The sequence below is a fragment of the Bufo gargarizans genome, chromosome 4, assembly GCF_014858855.1.
Source record: "Bufo gargarizans isolate SCDJY-AF-19 chromosome 4, ASM1485885v1, whole genome shotgun sequence".
Classification (NCBI taxonomy): domain Eukaryota; kingdom Metazoa; phylum Chordata; class Amphibia; order Anura; family Bufonidae; genus Bufo; species Bufo gargarizans.
This window is the reverse complement of record NC_058083.1, coordinates 80,743,359-80,758,889: the sequence shown is the minus strand read 5'-3', so window position 1 is coordinate 80,758,889 and position 15,531 is coordinate 80,743,359. Positions and strand designations below refer to the sequence as shown.

General features: G+C 45.1%; 1 protein-coding gene across 1 annotated transcript in view; it reads left to right on the top strand.

Annotated features, from left to right (window-relative positions):
• Window positions 1-3,412: 3,412 nt before the first annotated feature.
• The window catches only part of SNTG2 (syntrophin gamma 2), a 450,805-nt gene continuing 438,686 nt past the window's right edge, over window positions 3,413-15,531 (top strand). Inside the window, exons 1-2 of the mRNA XM_044290991.1 lie at window positions 3,413-3,439; window positions 3,519-3,656. Of these exons, the coding sequence (XP_044146926.1) occupies window positions 3,413-3,439; window positions 3,519-3,656 (165 nt within the window). The remainder of the gene's footprint in view (window positions 3,440-3,518; window positions 3,657-15,531) is intronic.

Sequence of the window (15,531 nt, the reverse complement as noted above, 5' to 3'; positions counted from 1 at the left end):
TGTTGCAGTGGTGGCTGACGTGAAGCCTGATTCTCTGCTATGACATGCAGACTGATTCTCTGCTGACATGAAGCCAGATCCTCTGTTACGGGACCTCTCTCCTCTGCCTGGGTGCTGGGCCTAAATTTATGACAATGGACTGTTGCAGTGGTGGCTGACGTGAAGCCTGATTCTCTGCTATGACATGCAGACTGATTCTCTGCTGACATGAAGCCAGATCCTCTGTTACGGGACCTCTCTCCTCTGCCTGGGTGCTGGGCCTAAATTTATGAAAATGGACTCTTACAGTGGTGGGTGACGTGAAGCCTGATTCTCTGCTATGACATGAAGACTGATTCTCTGCTGACATGAAGCCAGATTGTCTGTTACGGGACCTCTCTGCTCTGCCTGTGTGCTAGGCCTAAATATATGCCAATGGACTGTTGCAGTGGTGGGTGACGTGAAGCCTCATTCTCTGCTATGACATGCAGACTGATTCTCTGCTGACATGAAGCCAGATTGTCTGTTACGGGACCTCTCTGCTCTGCCTGTGTGCTAGGCCTAAATATATGCCAATGGACTGTTGCAGTGGTGGGTGACGTGAAGCCTCATTCTCTGCTATGACATGCAGACTGATTCTCTGCTGTCATGAAGCCAGATTGTCTGTTACGGGACCTCTCTGCTCTGCCTGTGTGCTAGGCCTAAATATATGCCAATGGACTGTTGCAGTGGTGGGTGACGTGAAGCCTCATTCTCTGCTATGACATGCAGACTGATTCTCTGCTGACATGAAGCCAGATTGTCTGTTACGGGACCTCTCTCCTCTGCCTGTGTGCTAGGCCTAAATATATGCCAATGGACTGTTGCAGTGGTGGCTGACGTGAAGCCTCATTCTCTGCTATGACATGCAGACTAATTCTCTGCTGACATGAAGCCAGATTGTCTGTTACGGGACCTCTCTCCTCTGCCTGGGTGCTGGGCCTAAATTTATGACAATGGACTGTTGCAGTGGTGGCTGACGTGAAGCCTGATTCTCTGCTATGACATGCAGACTGATTCTCTGCTGACATGAAGCCAGATCCTCTGTTACGGGACCTCTCTCCTCTGCCTGGGTGCTGGGCCTAAATTTATGACAATGGACTGTTGCAGTGGTGGCTGACGTGAAGCCTGATTCTCTGCTATGACATGCAGACTGATTCTCTGCTGACATGAAGCCAGATCCTCTGTTACGGGACCTCTCTCCTCTGCCTGGGTGCTGGGCCTAAATTTATGACAATGGACTGTTGCAGTGGTGGCTGACGTGAAGCCTGATTCTCTGCTATGACATGCAGACTGATTCTCTGCTGACATGAAGCCAGATCCTCTGTTACGGGACCTCTCTCCTCTGCCTGGGTGCTGGGCCTAAATTTATGAAAATGGACTCTTACAGTGGTGGGTGACGTGAAGCCTGATTCTCTGCTATGACATGAAGACTGATTCTCTGCTGACATGAAGCCAGATTGTCTGTTACGGGACCTCTCTCCTCTGCCTGGGTGCCGGGGCCTAAATATCTGAGAATGGACTGTTCCAGTGGTGGGTGACGGGAAGCCAGATTCTCTGCTATGGAACCTCTCTCCAATTGATTTTGGTTAATTTTTATTTATTTAATTTTTATTTTAATTAATTTCCCTATCCACATTTGTTTGCAGGGGATTTACCTACATGTTGCTGCCTTTTGCAGCCCTCTAGCCCTTTCCTGGGCTGTTTTACAGCCGTTTTAGTGCCGAAAAGTTCGGGTCCCCATTGACTTCAATGGGGTTCGGGTTCGGGACGAAGTTCGGATCGGGTTCGGATCCCGAACCCGAACATTTCCGGGATGTTCGGCCGAACTTCTCGAACCCGAACATCCAGGTGTTCGCTCAACTCTAACCGTAAAGAATCCTCTTCTATGTCTGTGTACAAACCTTCTTTCCTCCAGACGCAGAGGATGTCCCCTCGTCACAGTCACAGTTCTGGGGATAAATAGCTGATGGGATAGATCTCTGTACTGACCCCTGATATATTTATACATATTAATTAGATCTCCTCTCAGTCGTCTTTTTTCTAAAGTGAATAACCCTAATTTTGATAATCTTTCAGGGTACTGAAGTTGCCCCATTCCAGTTATTACTTTAGTTGCCCTCCTCTGGACCCACTCCAGCTCTGCTATGTCTGCTTTGTTCACTGGAGCCCAGAACTGTACACAGTACTCCATGTGTGGTCTGACTAATGATTTGTAAAGTGGTAGGACTATGTTCTCATCACGGGCATCTATGCCCCTTTTGATGCAACCCATTATCTTATTGGCCTTGGCAGCAGCTGCCTGACACTGTTTTTTGCAGCTTAGTTTTCTGTTTATTAAAATTCCTAGATCTTTTTCCATGTTAGTGTTACCGAGTGTTTTACCATTTAATAAGTACGGGTGACTTGCATTATTCCTTCCCATGTGCATAACTTTACATTTGTCAGTGTTAAACCTCATCTGCCACTTATCTGCCCAAGCCTCTAATCTATCTAGATCCCTCTGTAGTAGTATACTGTCCTCTTCAGTGTTAATTACTTTACACAGTTTAGTGTCATCTGCGAAAATTGATACTTTACTATGCAAGCCTTCTACAAGATCATTAATAAATATATTGAAGAGAATAGGGCCCAATACTGACCCCTGAGGTACTCCACTAGTGACAGTGACCCAATCTGAGTATTTACCATTAATAACCACCCTCTGTTTTCTATCATTGAGCCAGTTACTTACCCACATACAGACGTTTTCTCCCAGTCCGAGCATTCTCATTTTATATACTAACCTTTTATGTGGTACAGTGTCAAATGCTTTGGAGAAGTCCAGATACACGACATCCATTGATTCGCCGCTGTCAAGTCTAGAACTTACCTCCTCATAGAAACTGATTAAATTTGTTTGACATGACCGATCTCTCACGAAGCCATGCTGATATGGCGTTATTTGCTTATTTCCGTTAAGATGCTCTAAGCGATTGGTCCTCATTGGATCAATATTTACACAAATCCTCTCATCATATGTTCTCTTCTACTCATGCTTTATATAGCTTATTTTATATACTGGTGATCTGTTCATCTTGTGCATTATACCCAGATCTACTCTTATTACATTTCTCTGAACTTAGACACTTAAGTCTCTGCGTAACCTTTTATTATCTAATTCTTTTGTAAACTTAGATAGTGGCACTTCTTTTAGTCTTTTTGAGTAAACAGACAACCACCTTAACATCTGTTCCCTCTTTTACATTGTAGATTTAGACCGGCGTTGGATACGCCGAAGTTATGTAGAGGCTGGCGCCTCTTCATAGCTTCGACTGATCCACTGCCATGGCACCGGGTTATTAAGATCAGCATCTAAAACAACTCCCCAAGTGTATCACTATTTAGGATAGATATGAACAAGCTCTATTGCATTTGTTTGGTTGTGAAACAAGAAATCATAATTTTTCACATCTTTTATTACTTGTCTTACCTATTTCACTTTTTTTGCTTGTCTACAGACTAAAACTGGTTTTGCACAACTATATAATGAAGGTTCAGAGAACGCCTGTGATGCACGACTCAGACTTACCAAGGAAGCACTGACAATCCAAAAGCAAGACGTTATCTGCATTATTGGCCAGAAGCAAAGCTCAAATGTAAGTGCTCTACCTCGTAATCTGTACCCACATCAAAGATGGATCTCCAATGCATTTCTCTTATATATTATCTTGTTTCATGTAAGGAAATGACGTAAGTGTTTCATTATTTTTTAGGATTTGGCACAGGAGAATCATTATGTGAAGCCTTCATGATTGTACACCCTTTAGACCAGCACAGGGTGTGTGGGTGTCTAGAACTGTTTCACCATATTATTACAACCTACCTTTAGAGGGTAATTGGTCACTTGGCTATTTTTGGAACTCCCATAGCAAGGAATGGAGAGCAGGTCATGCATGCGCAGTGTGCTCTCCTTCACTTCAGGGGCCTCATTGTGGAGATCGGAGAGGGTCCCAAAGGTAGCTATATGCAATCAATGTCTCAGGTAGAAAACCCCTTTGAGGCTTTGCATTTTATTTTATTTTTTCATTTATATATCTCTCCATTTCAAAAAAGTCATAACTATTTTGTTTTTCCATCAAAATAGCAATTTGAGGGCAAATTTTATGGTAACAATTTGTGTTTTTTAATGACACCATGTACATCAGTTGAATTGTATAATTTTTAAATCAAAGAGTTTGCAAAAACATTGTAAATCCACCATTGTTTTTAGGGTTTCCTTTTAAAATGTATTTTAATTAAAAGATTAGAAAACATATATTATTTTGCTTCACCATATTCTGACACCCATAGCTTTTTTTTTTTTCTGCCAATAGAGCTCTGTGAGGGGTAATTTTTTTTTGTGGTGCAAGCTTCAGTTTTATTGAATTTAATAGTTTTAAATAAAAATTTGGGGGAGAGATGAGGTGACCCAAAAAACACAATTCTGGTATAGGGTTTTTTTCTTTTTAGCATTCACCATATGGGCTAAATAATGGGTTAATTTAATAGATTGGGTTGCCGCTGCAAGATGCTGTGGTAGCCATGCTGGTTCAGTATGCCTTCAATTTTGAATAAATCCCCAACAGTGTCACCAGCAAAGCACCCCCACACCATCACACCTCCTCCTTCATGCTTCACGGTGGGAACCAGGCATGTAGAGTCCATCCGTTCACCTTTTCTGCGTCACACAAAGACACGGTAGTTGGAACCAAAGATCTCAAATATGGACTCATCAGACCAAAGCACAGATTTCCACTGGTCTAATTTTCATTCCTTGTGTTCTTTAGCCCAAACAAGTCTCTTCTGCTTGTTGCCTGTCCTTAGCAGTGGTTTCCTAGCAGATATTCTACCATGAAGGCCTGATTCACACAGTCTCCTCTTAACAGTTGTTCTAGAGATGTGTCTGCTGCTAGAACTCTGTGTGGCATTGACCTGGTCTCTAATCTGAGCTGCTGTTAATCTGCGATTTCTGAGGCTGGTGACTCGGATGAACTTATCCTCCGCAGCAGAGGTGACTCTTGGTCTTCCTTTCCTGGGGCGGTCCGCATGTGAGCCAGTTTCTTTGTAGCGCTTGATGGTTTTTGTGATTGCACTTAGGGACACTTTCAAAGTTTTCCCAATTTTTTGCACTGACTGACATTCATTGCTTGAAGTAATGATGGCCACTTGTTTTTCTTTACTTAGCTGTTTTTTTCTTGCCATAGTACAAATTCTAATAGTCTATTCAGTAGGACTATCAGCTGTGTATCCACCTGACTTCTCCACAAGGCAACTGATGGTCCCAACCCCATTTATAAGGCAAGAAATCCCACTTATAAAACCTGACAGGGCACACCTGTGAAGTGAAAACCATTTCAGATGACTACTAGGGATGAGCGAACCCGAACTGTATAGTATAGGTTCGTACCGAATTTTGGGGTGTCCGTGACACGTAACCGAACCCGGACATTTTCGTAAAAGTCCGGGTTCGGGTTTGGTGTTTGTTGCTTTCTTGGAGATTTTTGAAAGGCTGCAAAGCAGCCAATCAACAAGCGTCATACTACTTGCCCCAAGAGGCCGTCACAGACATGCCTACTATTGGCATGGCTGTGATTGGCTAGAGCACCATGTGACCCAGCCTCTATTTAAGCTGGAGTCACATAGTCACATAGCGCCGCCCTTCACTCTGCTCTGATCAGCATAGGGAGAGGTTGCAGCTGCCACGTTAGGGCGAGATTAGGCAGTGATTAACTCCTCCAAAGGACTTCATTCAGAGATCGATCTGCAGCTGTGGATGATTGAACTGCTGCTATTGAATTGCTCACTGTTTTTAGGCTGCCCAGAGCATTTTTCAGTCACTTTTTTCTGGGGTGATCAACGGCCATTTTGTGTCTTGTGGTTTGCCAGCACAAGCTGCCACCAAGTGCATTTAACCCTCAATGGTGTGGTTGTTTTTGGGCTAAATCCTACATCAGGGTGAAGCTGTCACACTAAGTGCATTTAACCAGCAATAGTCTCGTTATTTTTTGGCCATATACTACATCAGGGGCAAGCTGAGCCTGTCGCCAAGTGCATTTAACCCTCAATGGTGTGGTTGTTTTTTGGCTAAATCCTACATCAGGGTGAAGCTGTCACACCAAGTGCATTTAACCAGCAATAGTCTGTTTATTTTTTGGCCATATACTACATCAGGGGCAAGCTGAGCCTGTCACCAAGTGCATTTAACCCTCAATGGTGTGGTTGTTTTTTGGCTAAATCCTACATCAGGGTGAAGCTGTCACACCAAGTGCATTTAACCAGCAATAGTCTGTTTATTTTTTGGCCATATACTACATCAGGGGCAAGCTGAGCCTGTCACCAAGTGCATTTAACCCTCAATGGTGTGGTTGTTTTTTGGCTAAATCCTACATCAGGGTCAAGCTGTCACACCAAGTGCATTTAACCAGCAATAGTCTGGTTATTTTTTGGCCATATACTGCATCAGGGGCAAGCTGAGTCTGTCACCAAGTGCATTTAACCCTCAATAGTGTGGTTGGTCAAGCTGTCACACCAAATGCATTTAACCATCAATAGTGTGGTTATTTTTTGGCCATATCCCAGTCTAATTCTGTCAGTAAACCTATACCTGTCACCCAGCGCCTAAATACTAGGCCTCAAATTTATATCCAGCTAAATCTGTCATTACTGCTGTACTGTTGTGGCTGGTCGAGTTATTTAGTGTCCGTCAAAGCACATTTTTTGTTCTGGGTTGAAATACAAATCCCAATTTGGCAGTTTCCTAATTTAGAGCTATTTTAAATCTATCCCTAAAAGGGTATATAAGATTCAAGGTGCACATAGGGTCATTCTGAATAGCTTCACACACACACGCTACTGTGCATTTCCAAGTCGTATTCTGTCAGTAAACCTATACCTGTCACCCAGCGCCTAAATACTAGGCCTCAAATTTATAGTCAGCTAAATCTGTGGTTATTTCTGTGGCTGGGCAAGTTATTTAGTGTCCGTCAAAGCACATTTTTTGTTCTGGGTTGAAATACAATTCCCAATTTAGCAATTTCCTAATTTAGTGGTTTCTGCTGTATCAGAGCTATTTTAAATCTATCCCTAAAAGGGTATATAAGATTCAAGGTGCACATAGGGTCATTCTGAATAACTTCACACACACGCTACTGTGCATTTCCAAGTCTAATTCTGTCAGTAAACCTATACCTGTCACCCAGCGCCTAAATACTAGGCCTCAAATTTATATCCAGCTAAATCTGTCGTTACTGCTGTACTGTTGTGGCTGGTCAAGTTATTTAGTGTCCGTCAAAGCACAGTTTTTGTTCTGGGTTGAAATACAATTCTCAATTTAGCAATTTCCTAATTTAGTGGTTTCTGCTGTATCAGAGCTATTTTAAATCTATCCCTAAAAGGGTATATAAGATTCAAGGTGCACATAGGGTCATTCTGAATAACTTCACACACACACGCTACTGTGCATTTCCAAGTCGAATTCAGTCAGTAAACCTATACCTGTCACCCAGCGCCTAAATACAAGGCCTCAAATTTATAGTCAGCTAAATCTGTGGTTATTTCTGTGGCTGGGCAAGTTATTTAGTGTCCGTCAAAGCACAGTTTTTGTTCTGGGTTGAAATACAATTCCCAATTTAGCAATTTCCTAATTTAGTGGTTTCTGCTGTATCAGAGCTATTTTAAATCTATCCCTAAAAGGGCATATAAGATTCAAGGTGCACATAGGGTCATTCTGAATAACTTCACACACACACACTACTGTGCATTTCCAAGTCTAATTCTGTCAGTAAACCTATACCTGTCACCCAGCGCCTAAATACTAGGCCTGAAATTTATATCCAGCTAAATCTGTCATTACTGCTGTACTGTTGTGGCTGGTCAAGTTATTTAGTGTCCGTCAAAGCACATTTTTTGTTCTGGGTTGAAATACAATTCCCAATTTAGCAATTTCCTAATTTAGTGGTTTCTGCTGTATCAGAGCTATTTTAAATCTATCCCTAAAAGGGTATATAAGATTCAAGGTGCACATAGGGTCATTCTGAATAACTTCACACACACATGCTACTGTGCATTTCCAAGTCTAATTCTGTCAGTAAACCTATACCTGTCACCCAGCGCCTAAATACTAGGCCTCAAATTCATATCCAGCTAAATCTGTCATTACTGCTGTACTGTTGTGGCTGGTCAAGTTATTTAGTGTCCGTCAAAGCACAGTTTTTGTTCTGGGTTGAAATACAATTCCCAATTTAGCAATTTTCTAATTTAGTGGATTCTGCTGTATCAGAGCTATTTTAAATCTATCCCTAAAAGGGTATATCAGATTCAAGGTGCACATAGGGTCATTCTGAATAACTTCACACACACGCTTCTGTGCATTTCCAAGTCTAATTCTGACAGTAAACCTATACCTGTCACCCAGCGCCTAAATAATAGGCCTCAAATTTATAGTCAGCTAAATCTGTGGTTACTGCTGTGCCTGTATTAGTGTAATATGGTACCTAAATAGATAGCCAGATAGTGTTAGTTGTCTTTAAAAAAAGGCCTGAATTTGAATTCAATACATTGGGTCAAATAATATTTTTGTTGTTGTGGTGAACGATAACAATGAGGAAAACATCTAGTAAAGGACGCGGACATGGTCGTGGTGGTGTTAGTGGACCCTCTGGTGCTGGGAAAGGACGTGGCCGTTCTGCCACAGCCACACGTCCTAGTGTACCAACTACTTCAGGTCCCAGTAGCCGCCATAATTTACAGCGATATTTGGTGGGGCCCAATGCCGTTCTAAGGATGGTAAGGCCTGAGCAGGTACAAGCATTAGTCAATTTGGTGGCCGACAGTGGATCCAGCACGTTCACATTATCTCCCACCCAGTCTTCTGCAGAAAGCGCACAGATGGCGCCTGAAAACCAAACCCATCAGTCTGTCACATCACCCCCATGCATACCAGGGAAACTATCTGAGCCTCAAGTTATGCAGCAGTCTCTTATGCTGTTTGAAGACTCCGCTGGCAGGGTTTCCCAAAGGCATCCACCCAGCCCTTCCCCAGCGGTGGAAGACATAGAATGCACTGACGCACAACCACTTATGTTTCCTGATGATGAGGACATGGGAATACCACCTCAGCATGTCTCTGATGATGACGAAACACAGGTGCCAACTGCTGCGTCTTTCTGCAGTGTGCAGACTGAACAGGAGGTCAGGGATCAAGACTGGGTGGAAGACGATGCAGGGGACGATGAGGTCCTAGATCCCACATGGAATTTAGGTCGTGCCACTGACTTTCACAGTTCGGAGGAAGAGGCAGTGGTGAGACCGAGCCAACAGCGTAGCAAAAGAGGGAGCAGTGGGCAAAAGCAGAACACCTGCCGCCAAGAAACTCCGCCTGCTACTGACCGCCGCCATCTGGGACCGAGCACACCAAAGGCAGCTTCAAGGAGTTCCCTGGCATGGCACTTCTTCAAACAATGTGCTGACGACAAGACCCGAGTGGTTTGCACGCTGTGACATCAGAGCCTGAAGCGAGGCATTAACGTTCTGAACCTTAGCACAACCTGCAAGACCAGGCACCTGCATGCAAAGCATGAACTGCAGTGGAGTAAACACCTTAAAAACAAGGAAGTCACTCAGGCTCCCCCTGCTACCTCTTCTGCTGCTGCCGCCTCGGCCCTTCTGCTGCTGCCGCCTCGGCCTCTTCCTCCGCCTCTGGAGGAACATTGGCACCTGCCACCCAGCAAACAGGGGATCTACCACCAACACCACCACCTCCGTCACCAAGCATCTCAACCATGTCACACGGCAGCGTTCAGCTCTCCATCTCACAAACATTTGAGAGAAAGCGTAAATTCCCACCTAGCCACCCTCGATCCCTGGCCCTGAATGCCAGCATTTCTAAACTACTGGCCTATGAAATGCTGTCATTTAGGCTGGTGGACACAGACAGCTTCAAACAGCTCATGTCGCTTGCTGTCCCACAGTATGTTGTTCCTAGCCGGCACTTCTTCTCCAAGAGAGCCGTGCCTTCCCTACACAACCAAGTATCCGATAAAATCAAGTGTGCACTGCGCAACGCCATCTGTGGCAAGGTCCACCTAACCACAGATACGTGGACCAGTAAGCACGGCCAGGTACGCTATATCTCCCTAACTGCACACTGTGTAAATGTAGTGGCAGCTGGGCCCCAGGCGGAGAGCTGTTTGGCGCACGTCCTTATGCCGCCAAGGATCGCAGGGCAACATTCTTTGCCTCCTGTTGCCACCTCCTCCTTCTCGGCTTCCTCCTCCTCTTCTTCCACCTGCTCATCCAGTCAGCCACACAACTTCACCACCAACTTCAGCACAGCCCGGGGTAAACGTCAGCAGGCCATTCTGAAACTCATATGTTTGGGGGACAGGCCCCACACCGCACAGGAGTTGTGGCGGGGTATAGAACAACAGACCGACGAGTGGTTGCTGCCGGTGAGCCTCAAGCCCGGCCTGGTGGTGTGCGATAATGGGCGAAATCTCGTTGCAGCTCTGGGACTAGCCGGTTTGACGCACATCCCTTGCTTGGCGCATTTGCTGAATTTGGTGGTGCAGAAGTTCTTTCACAACTACCCCGACATGTCAGAGCTGCTGCATAAAGTGCGGGCCGTCTGTTCGCGCTTCCGGCGTTCACATCCTGCCGCTGCTCGCCTGTCTGCGCTACAGCGTAACTTCGGCCTTCCCGCTCACCGCCTCATATGCGACGTGCCCACCAGGTGGAACTCTACCTTGCACATGCTGGACAAACTGTGCGAACAGCAGCAGGCCATAGTGGAGTTTCAGCTGCAGCACGCACGGGTCAGTCGCACTACGGAACAGCACCACTTCACCACTAATGACTGGGCCTCCATGCGAGACCTGTGTGCCCTGTTGCGCTGTTTTGAGTACTCCACCAACATGGCCAATGGCGATGACGCCGTTATCAGCGTTACAATACCACTTCTATGTCTCCTTGAGAAAACACTTAGGGGGATGATGGAAGAGGAGGTGGCCCAGGAGGAGTTGGAGGAGGAGGAGGAAGAGGGGTCATTTTTAGCACTTTCAGGCCAGTCTCTTCGAAGTGACTCAGAGGGAGGTTTTTTGCAACAGCAGAGGCCAGGTACAAATGTGGCCAGCCAGGGTCCACTACTGGAGGACGAGGATGAGGAGGAGGTGGAGGAGGATGAGGATGAAGCATGGTCACAGCGGGGTGGCACTCAACGCAGCTCTGGCCCATCACTGGTGCGTGGCTGGGGGGAAAGGCAGGACGATGACCATACGCCTCCCACAGAGGACAGCTTGTCCTTACCTCTGGGCAGCCTGGCACACATGAGCGACTACATGCTGCAGTGCCTGTGCAACGACAGCAGAGTTGCCCACATTTTAACGTGTGCGGACTACTGGGTTGCCACCCTGCTGGATCCACGCTACAAAGACAATGTGCCCACCTTACTTCCTTCACTGGAGCGTGATAGGAAGATGCGCAAGTACAAGCACACGTTGGTAGACGGGCTACTGAGAGCATTCCCAAATGTCACAGGGGAACAAGTAGATGCCCAAGGGCAAGGCAGAGGAGGAGCAAGAGGTCGCCAATGCAGCTGTGTCACGGCCAGCTCCTCTGAGGGCAGGGTTAGCATGGCAGAGATGTGGAAAAGTTTTGTCAACATGCCACAGCTAACTGCACCACCACCTGATACGCAACGTGTTAGCAGGAGGCAACATTTCACTAACATGGTGGAACAGTACATGTGCACACCCCTCCACGTACTGACTGATGGTTCGGCCCCATTCAACTTCTGGGTCTCTAAATTGTCCACGTGGCCAGAGCTAGCCTTTTATGCCTTGGAGGTGCTGGCCTGCCCGGCGGCCAGCGTTTTGTCTGAACGTGTATTCAGCACGGCAGGAGGCGTCATTACAGACAAACGCAGCCGCCTGTTTACAGCCAATGTGGACAAGCTGACGTTCATAAAAATGAACCAGGCATGGATCCCACAGGACCTGTCCATTCCTTGTGCAGATTAGACATTAACTACCTCCCCTTAACCATATATTATTGTACTCCAGTGCACTTCCTCATTCAATCCTCTTTTTATTTTCATTTTACCATTATATTGCGGGGCAACCCAAAGTTGAATGAACATCTCCTCTGTCTGGGTGCCGGGGCCTAAATATATGCCAATGGACTGTTCCAATGTTGGGTGACGTGAAGCCTGATTCTCTGCTATAACATGCAGACTGATTCTCTGCTGACATGAAGCCAGATTCTCTGTTACGGGACCTCTCTCCTCTGCCTGGGTGCTGGGCCTAAATATATGCCAATGGACTGTTCCAATGTTGGGTGACGTGAAGCCTGATTCTCTGCTATGACATGCAGACTGATTCTCTGCTGACATGAAGCCAGATTCTCTGTTACGGGACCTCTCTCCTCTGCCTGGGTGCCTGGGCCTAAATATATGCCAATGGACTGTTCCAATGTTGGGTGACGTGAAGCCTGATTCTCTGCTATGACATGCAGACTGATTATCTGCTGACATGAAGCCAGATTCTCTGTTACGGGACCTCTCTCCTCTGCCTGGGTGCTGGGCCTAAATATATGACAATGGACTGTTGCAGTGGTGGCTGACGTGAAGCCTGATTCTCTGCTATGACATGCAGACTGATTCTCTGCTGACATGAAGCCAGATTCTCTGTTACGGGACCTCTCTCCTCTGCCTGGGTGCCGGGCCTAAATATATGACAATGGAATGTTGCAGTTGTGGCTGACGTGAAGCCTGATTCTCTGCTATGACATGCAGACTGATTCTTTGCTGACATGAAGCCAGATTCTCTGTTACGGGACCTCTCTCCTCTGCCTGGGTGCTGGGCCTAAATATATGACAATGGACTGTTCCAATGTTGGGTGACGTGAAGCCTGATTCTCTGCTATGACATGCAGACTGATTCTCTGCTGACATGAAGCCAGATTCTCTGTTACGGGACCTCTCTCCTCTGCCTGGGAGCTGGGCCTAAATATATGACAATGGACTGTTGCAGTGGTGGTTGACGTGAAGCCTGATTCTCTGCTATGACATGCAGACTGATTCTCTGCTGACATGAAGCCAGATTCTCTGTTACGGGACCTCTCTCTTCTGCCTGGGTTCCTGGGCCTAAATATATGCCAATGGACGGTCCAATGTTGGGTGACGTGAAGCCTGATTCTCTGCTATGACATGCAGACTGATTCTCTGCTGACATGAAGCCAGATTCTCTGTTACGGGACCTCTCTCCTCTGCCTGGGTGCTGGGCCTAAATATATGACAATGGACTGTTGCAGTGGTGGCTGACGTAAAGCCTGATTCTCTGCTATGACATGCAGACTGATTCTCTGCTGACATGAAGCCAGATTCTCTGTTACGGGACCTCTCTCCTCTGCCTGGGTGCCTGGGCCTAAATATATTCCAATGGACTGTTCCAATGTTGGGTGACGTGAAGCCTGATTCTCTGCTATGACATGCAGACTGATTCTCTGCTGACATGAAGACAGATTCTCTGTTACGGGACCTCTCTCCTCTGCCTGGGTGCCGGGGCCTAAATATCTGAGAATGGACTGTTCCAGTGGTGGGTGACGTAATGCCAGATTCTCTGCCATGGGACCTCTCTCCAATTGATATTGGTTAATTTTTATTTATTTTATTTTTATTTTAATTCATTTCCCTATCCACATTTGTTTGCAGGGGATTTACCTACATGTTGCTGCCTTTTGCAGCCCTCTAGCCCTTTCCTGGGCTGTTTTACAGCCTTTTTAGTGCCAAAAAGTTCGGGTCCCCATTGACTTCAATAGGGTTCGGGTTCGGGACGAAGTTCGGATCGGGTTCGGATCCCGAACCCGAACATTTCCGGGAAGTTCGGCCGAACTTCTCGAACCCGAACATCCAGGTGTCCGCTCAACTCTAATGACTACCTCTTGAAGCTCAACAAGAGAATGCCAAGAGTGTGCAAAGCAGTAATCAAAGCAAAAGGTGGCTACTTTGAAGAACATAGAATATGACATATTTTCAGTTCTTTCACACTTTTTTGTTATGTATATAATTCCACATGTGTTAATTCATAGTTTTGATGCCTTCAGTGTGAATCTACAATTTTCATAGTCATGAAAATAAAGAAAACTCTTTGAATGAGAAGGTGTGTCCAAACTTTTGGTCTGTACTGTATATATATATGATGGTAAAATGTTTTTTTTTTTTTTTTTTATATTTTAAAAGACTTCATAGAACTTCTTTTTTACACTTTTGTATGTCTTAAACCTGCTATCTCTTGAACATTTGTTCTATGCACTGTAAGGCTTCATTAACACAAGATCTGTTCAGGAAAAAACTGATGGTTTTGCACTCAAAACATTCAGTGTTTCAGTTTTTGATGCATTTTTCACGTGAGCGAAAAAAATAAAAAAATAAATGAGGAATAACAATCTACATCTTCTAGCAACCATCAGTTAGAAAATGCATTCTATCCAGATTGTAACCAGATGCCTTCTGTTTTTCACGCAAGCCCCATTCACTTCTATGGAACCAGAGCTGCGTGAAAAGAATATAGAATATGCTGTGATTTTTCCTAAACGCAGAAATGTTGCTCATGTACTCCCATCAATTAAAATTAATGGACCAGGATTCAGCCCGGATGCTATGTGTTTGCTTCACACATTGCACCCGAACGGAAAACTCGCTTCTGTGAAAGAGGCCTAATACTCCTGTATTACAGTTTATAGTCACATCCAGATGCAGGATGTATCAGTGCATCATATGATTATGTTCATAGTATGTCAACTTAAGGACAGGATGAGCTCCCTCCTATTGGCTAAATGCTCAGATACTGCAGTCACTATTGACCGCGGCATCTTGGGGATTAAACCGCCAGGATTGGAGCCTGCTCCTCAACTCGCACCATTGCCAAGACATACTATTATGGCACAGAGCATTAAGTGCCAGCAATCTTTGACATCCTAATATGTCAAAGAGTGGAAATGGGTTAAGTAATTGTGTCATTTGTTACATTTTCTATGTCACTATATTTAGTATATTTTAAAAAAAATCCTAAAATTTTGCAGGTTTAACTTTGGCCATTGAGCCTCATAATAGATTGACGATTCCTTTTTTAAACTCTTTATTAATGTAAATTATTATAAAAAATCATTTGGAATCATATAAAAAACAATGGCTACTGCACAGGTCACAGAGTACGTATGCCCATAAAACTTTTCTATTGAAGTCAAGGAGTCATCTAATAGTCTATAAGTTCCTATAGTCCATTTGGGGGCTATAAAGTATATTTCTGACAGGCTACTATGCTCCACATGCCTATAAAGGAAAATAATAGCATTCTTAATACAGAATGCTTACTAAAATGTGTATTGAGGGGTTAAAAAAGAAATAAAATTAACTCCCCTCATCCTGTTGTTCGTGCAGCCGGCACCTTCTTCTTTCTTCATCTTTCAGGACCTGCAAAAGGACCTTTGATGACATGG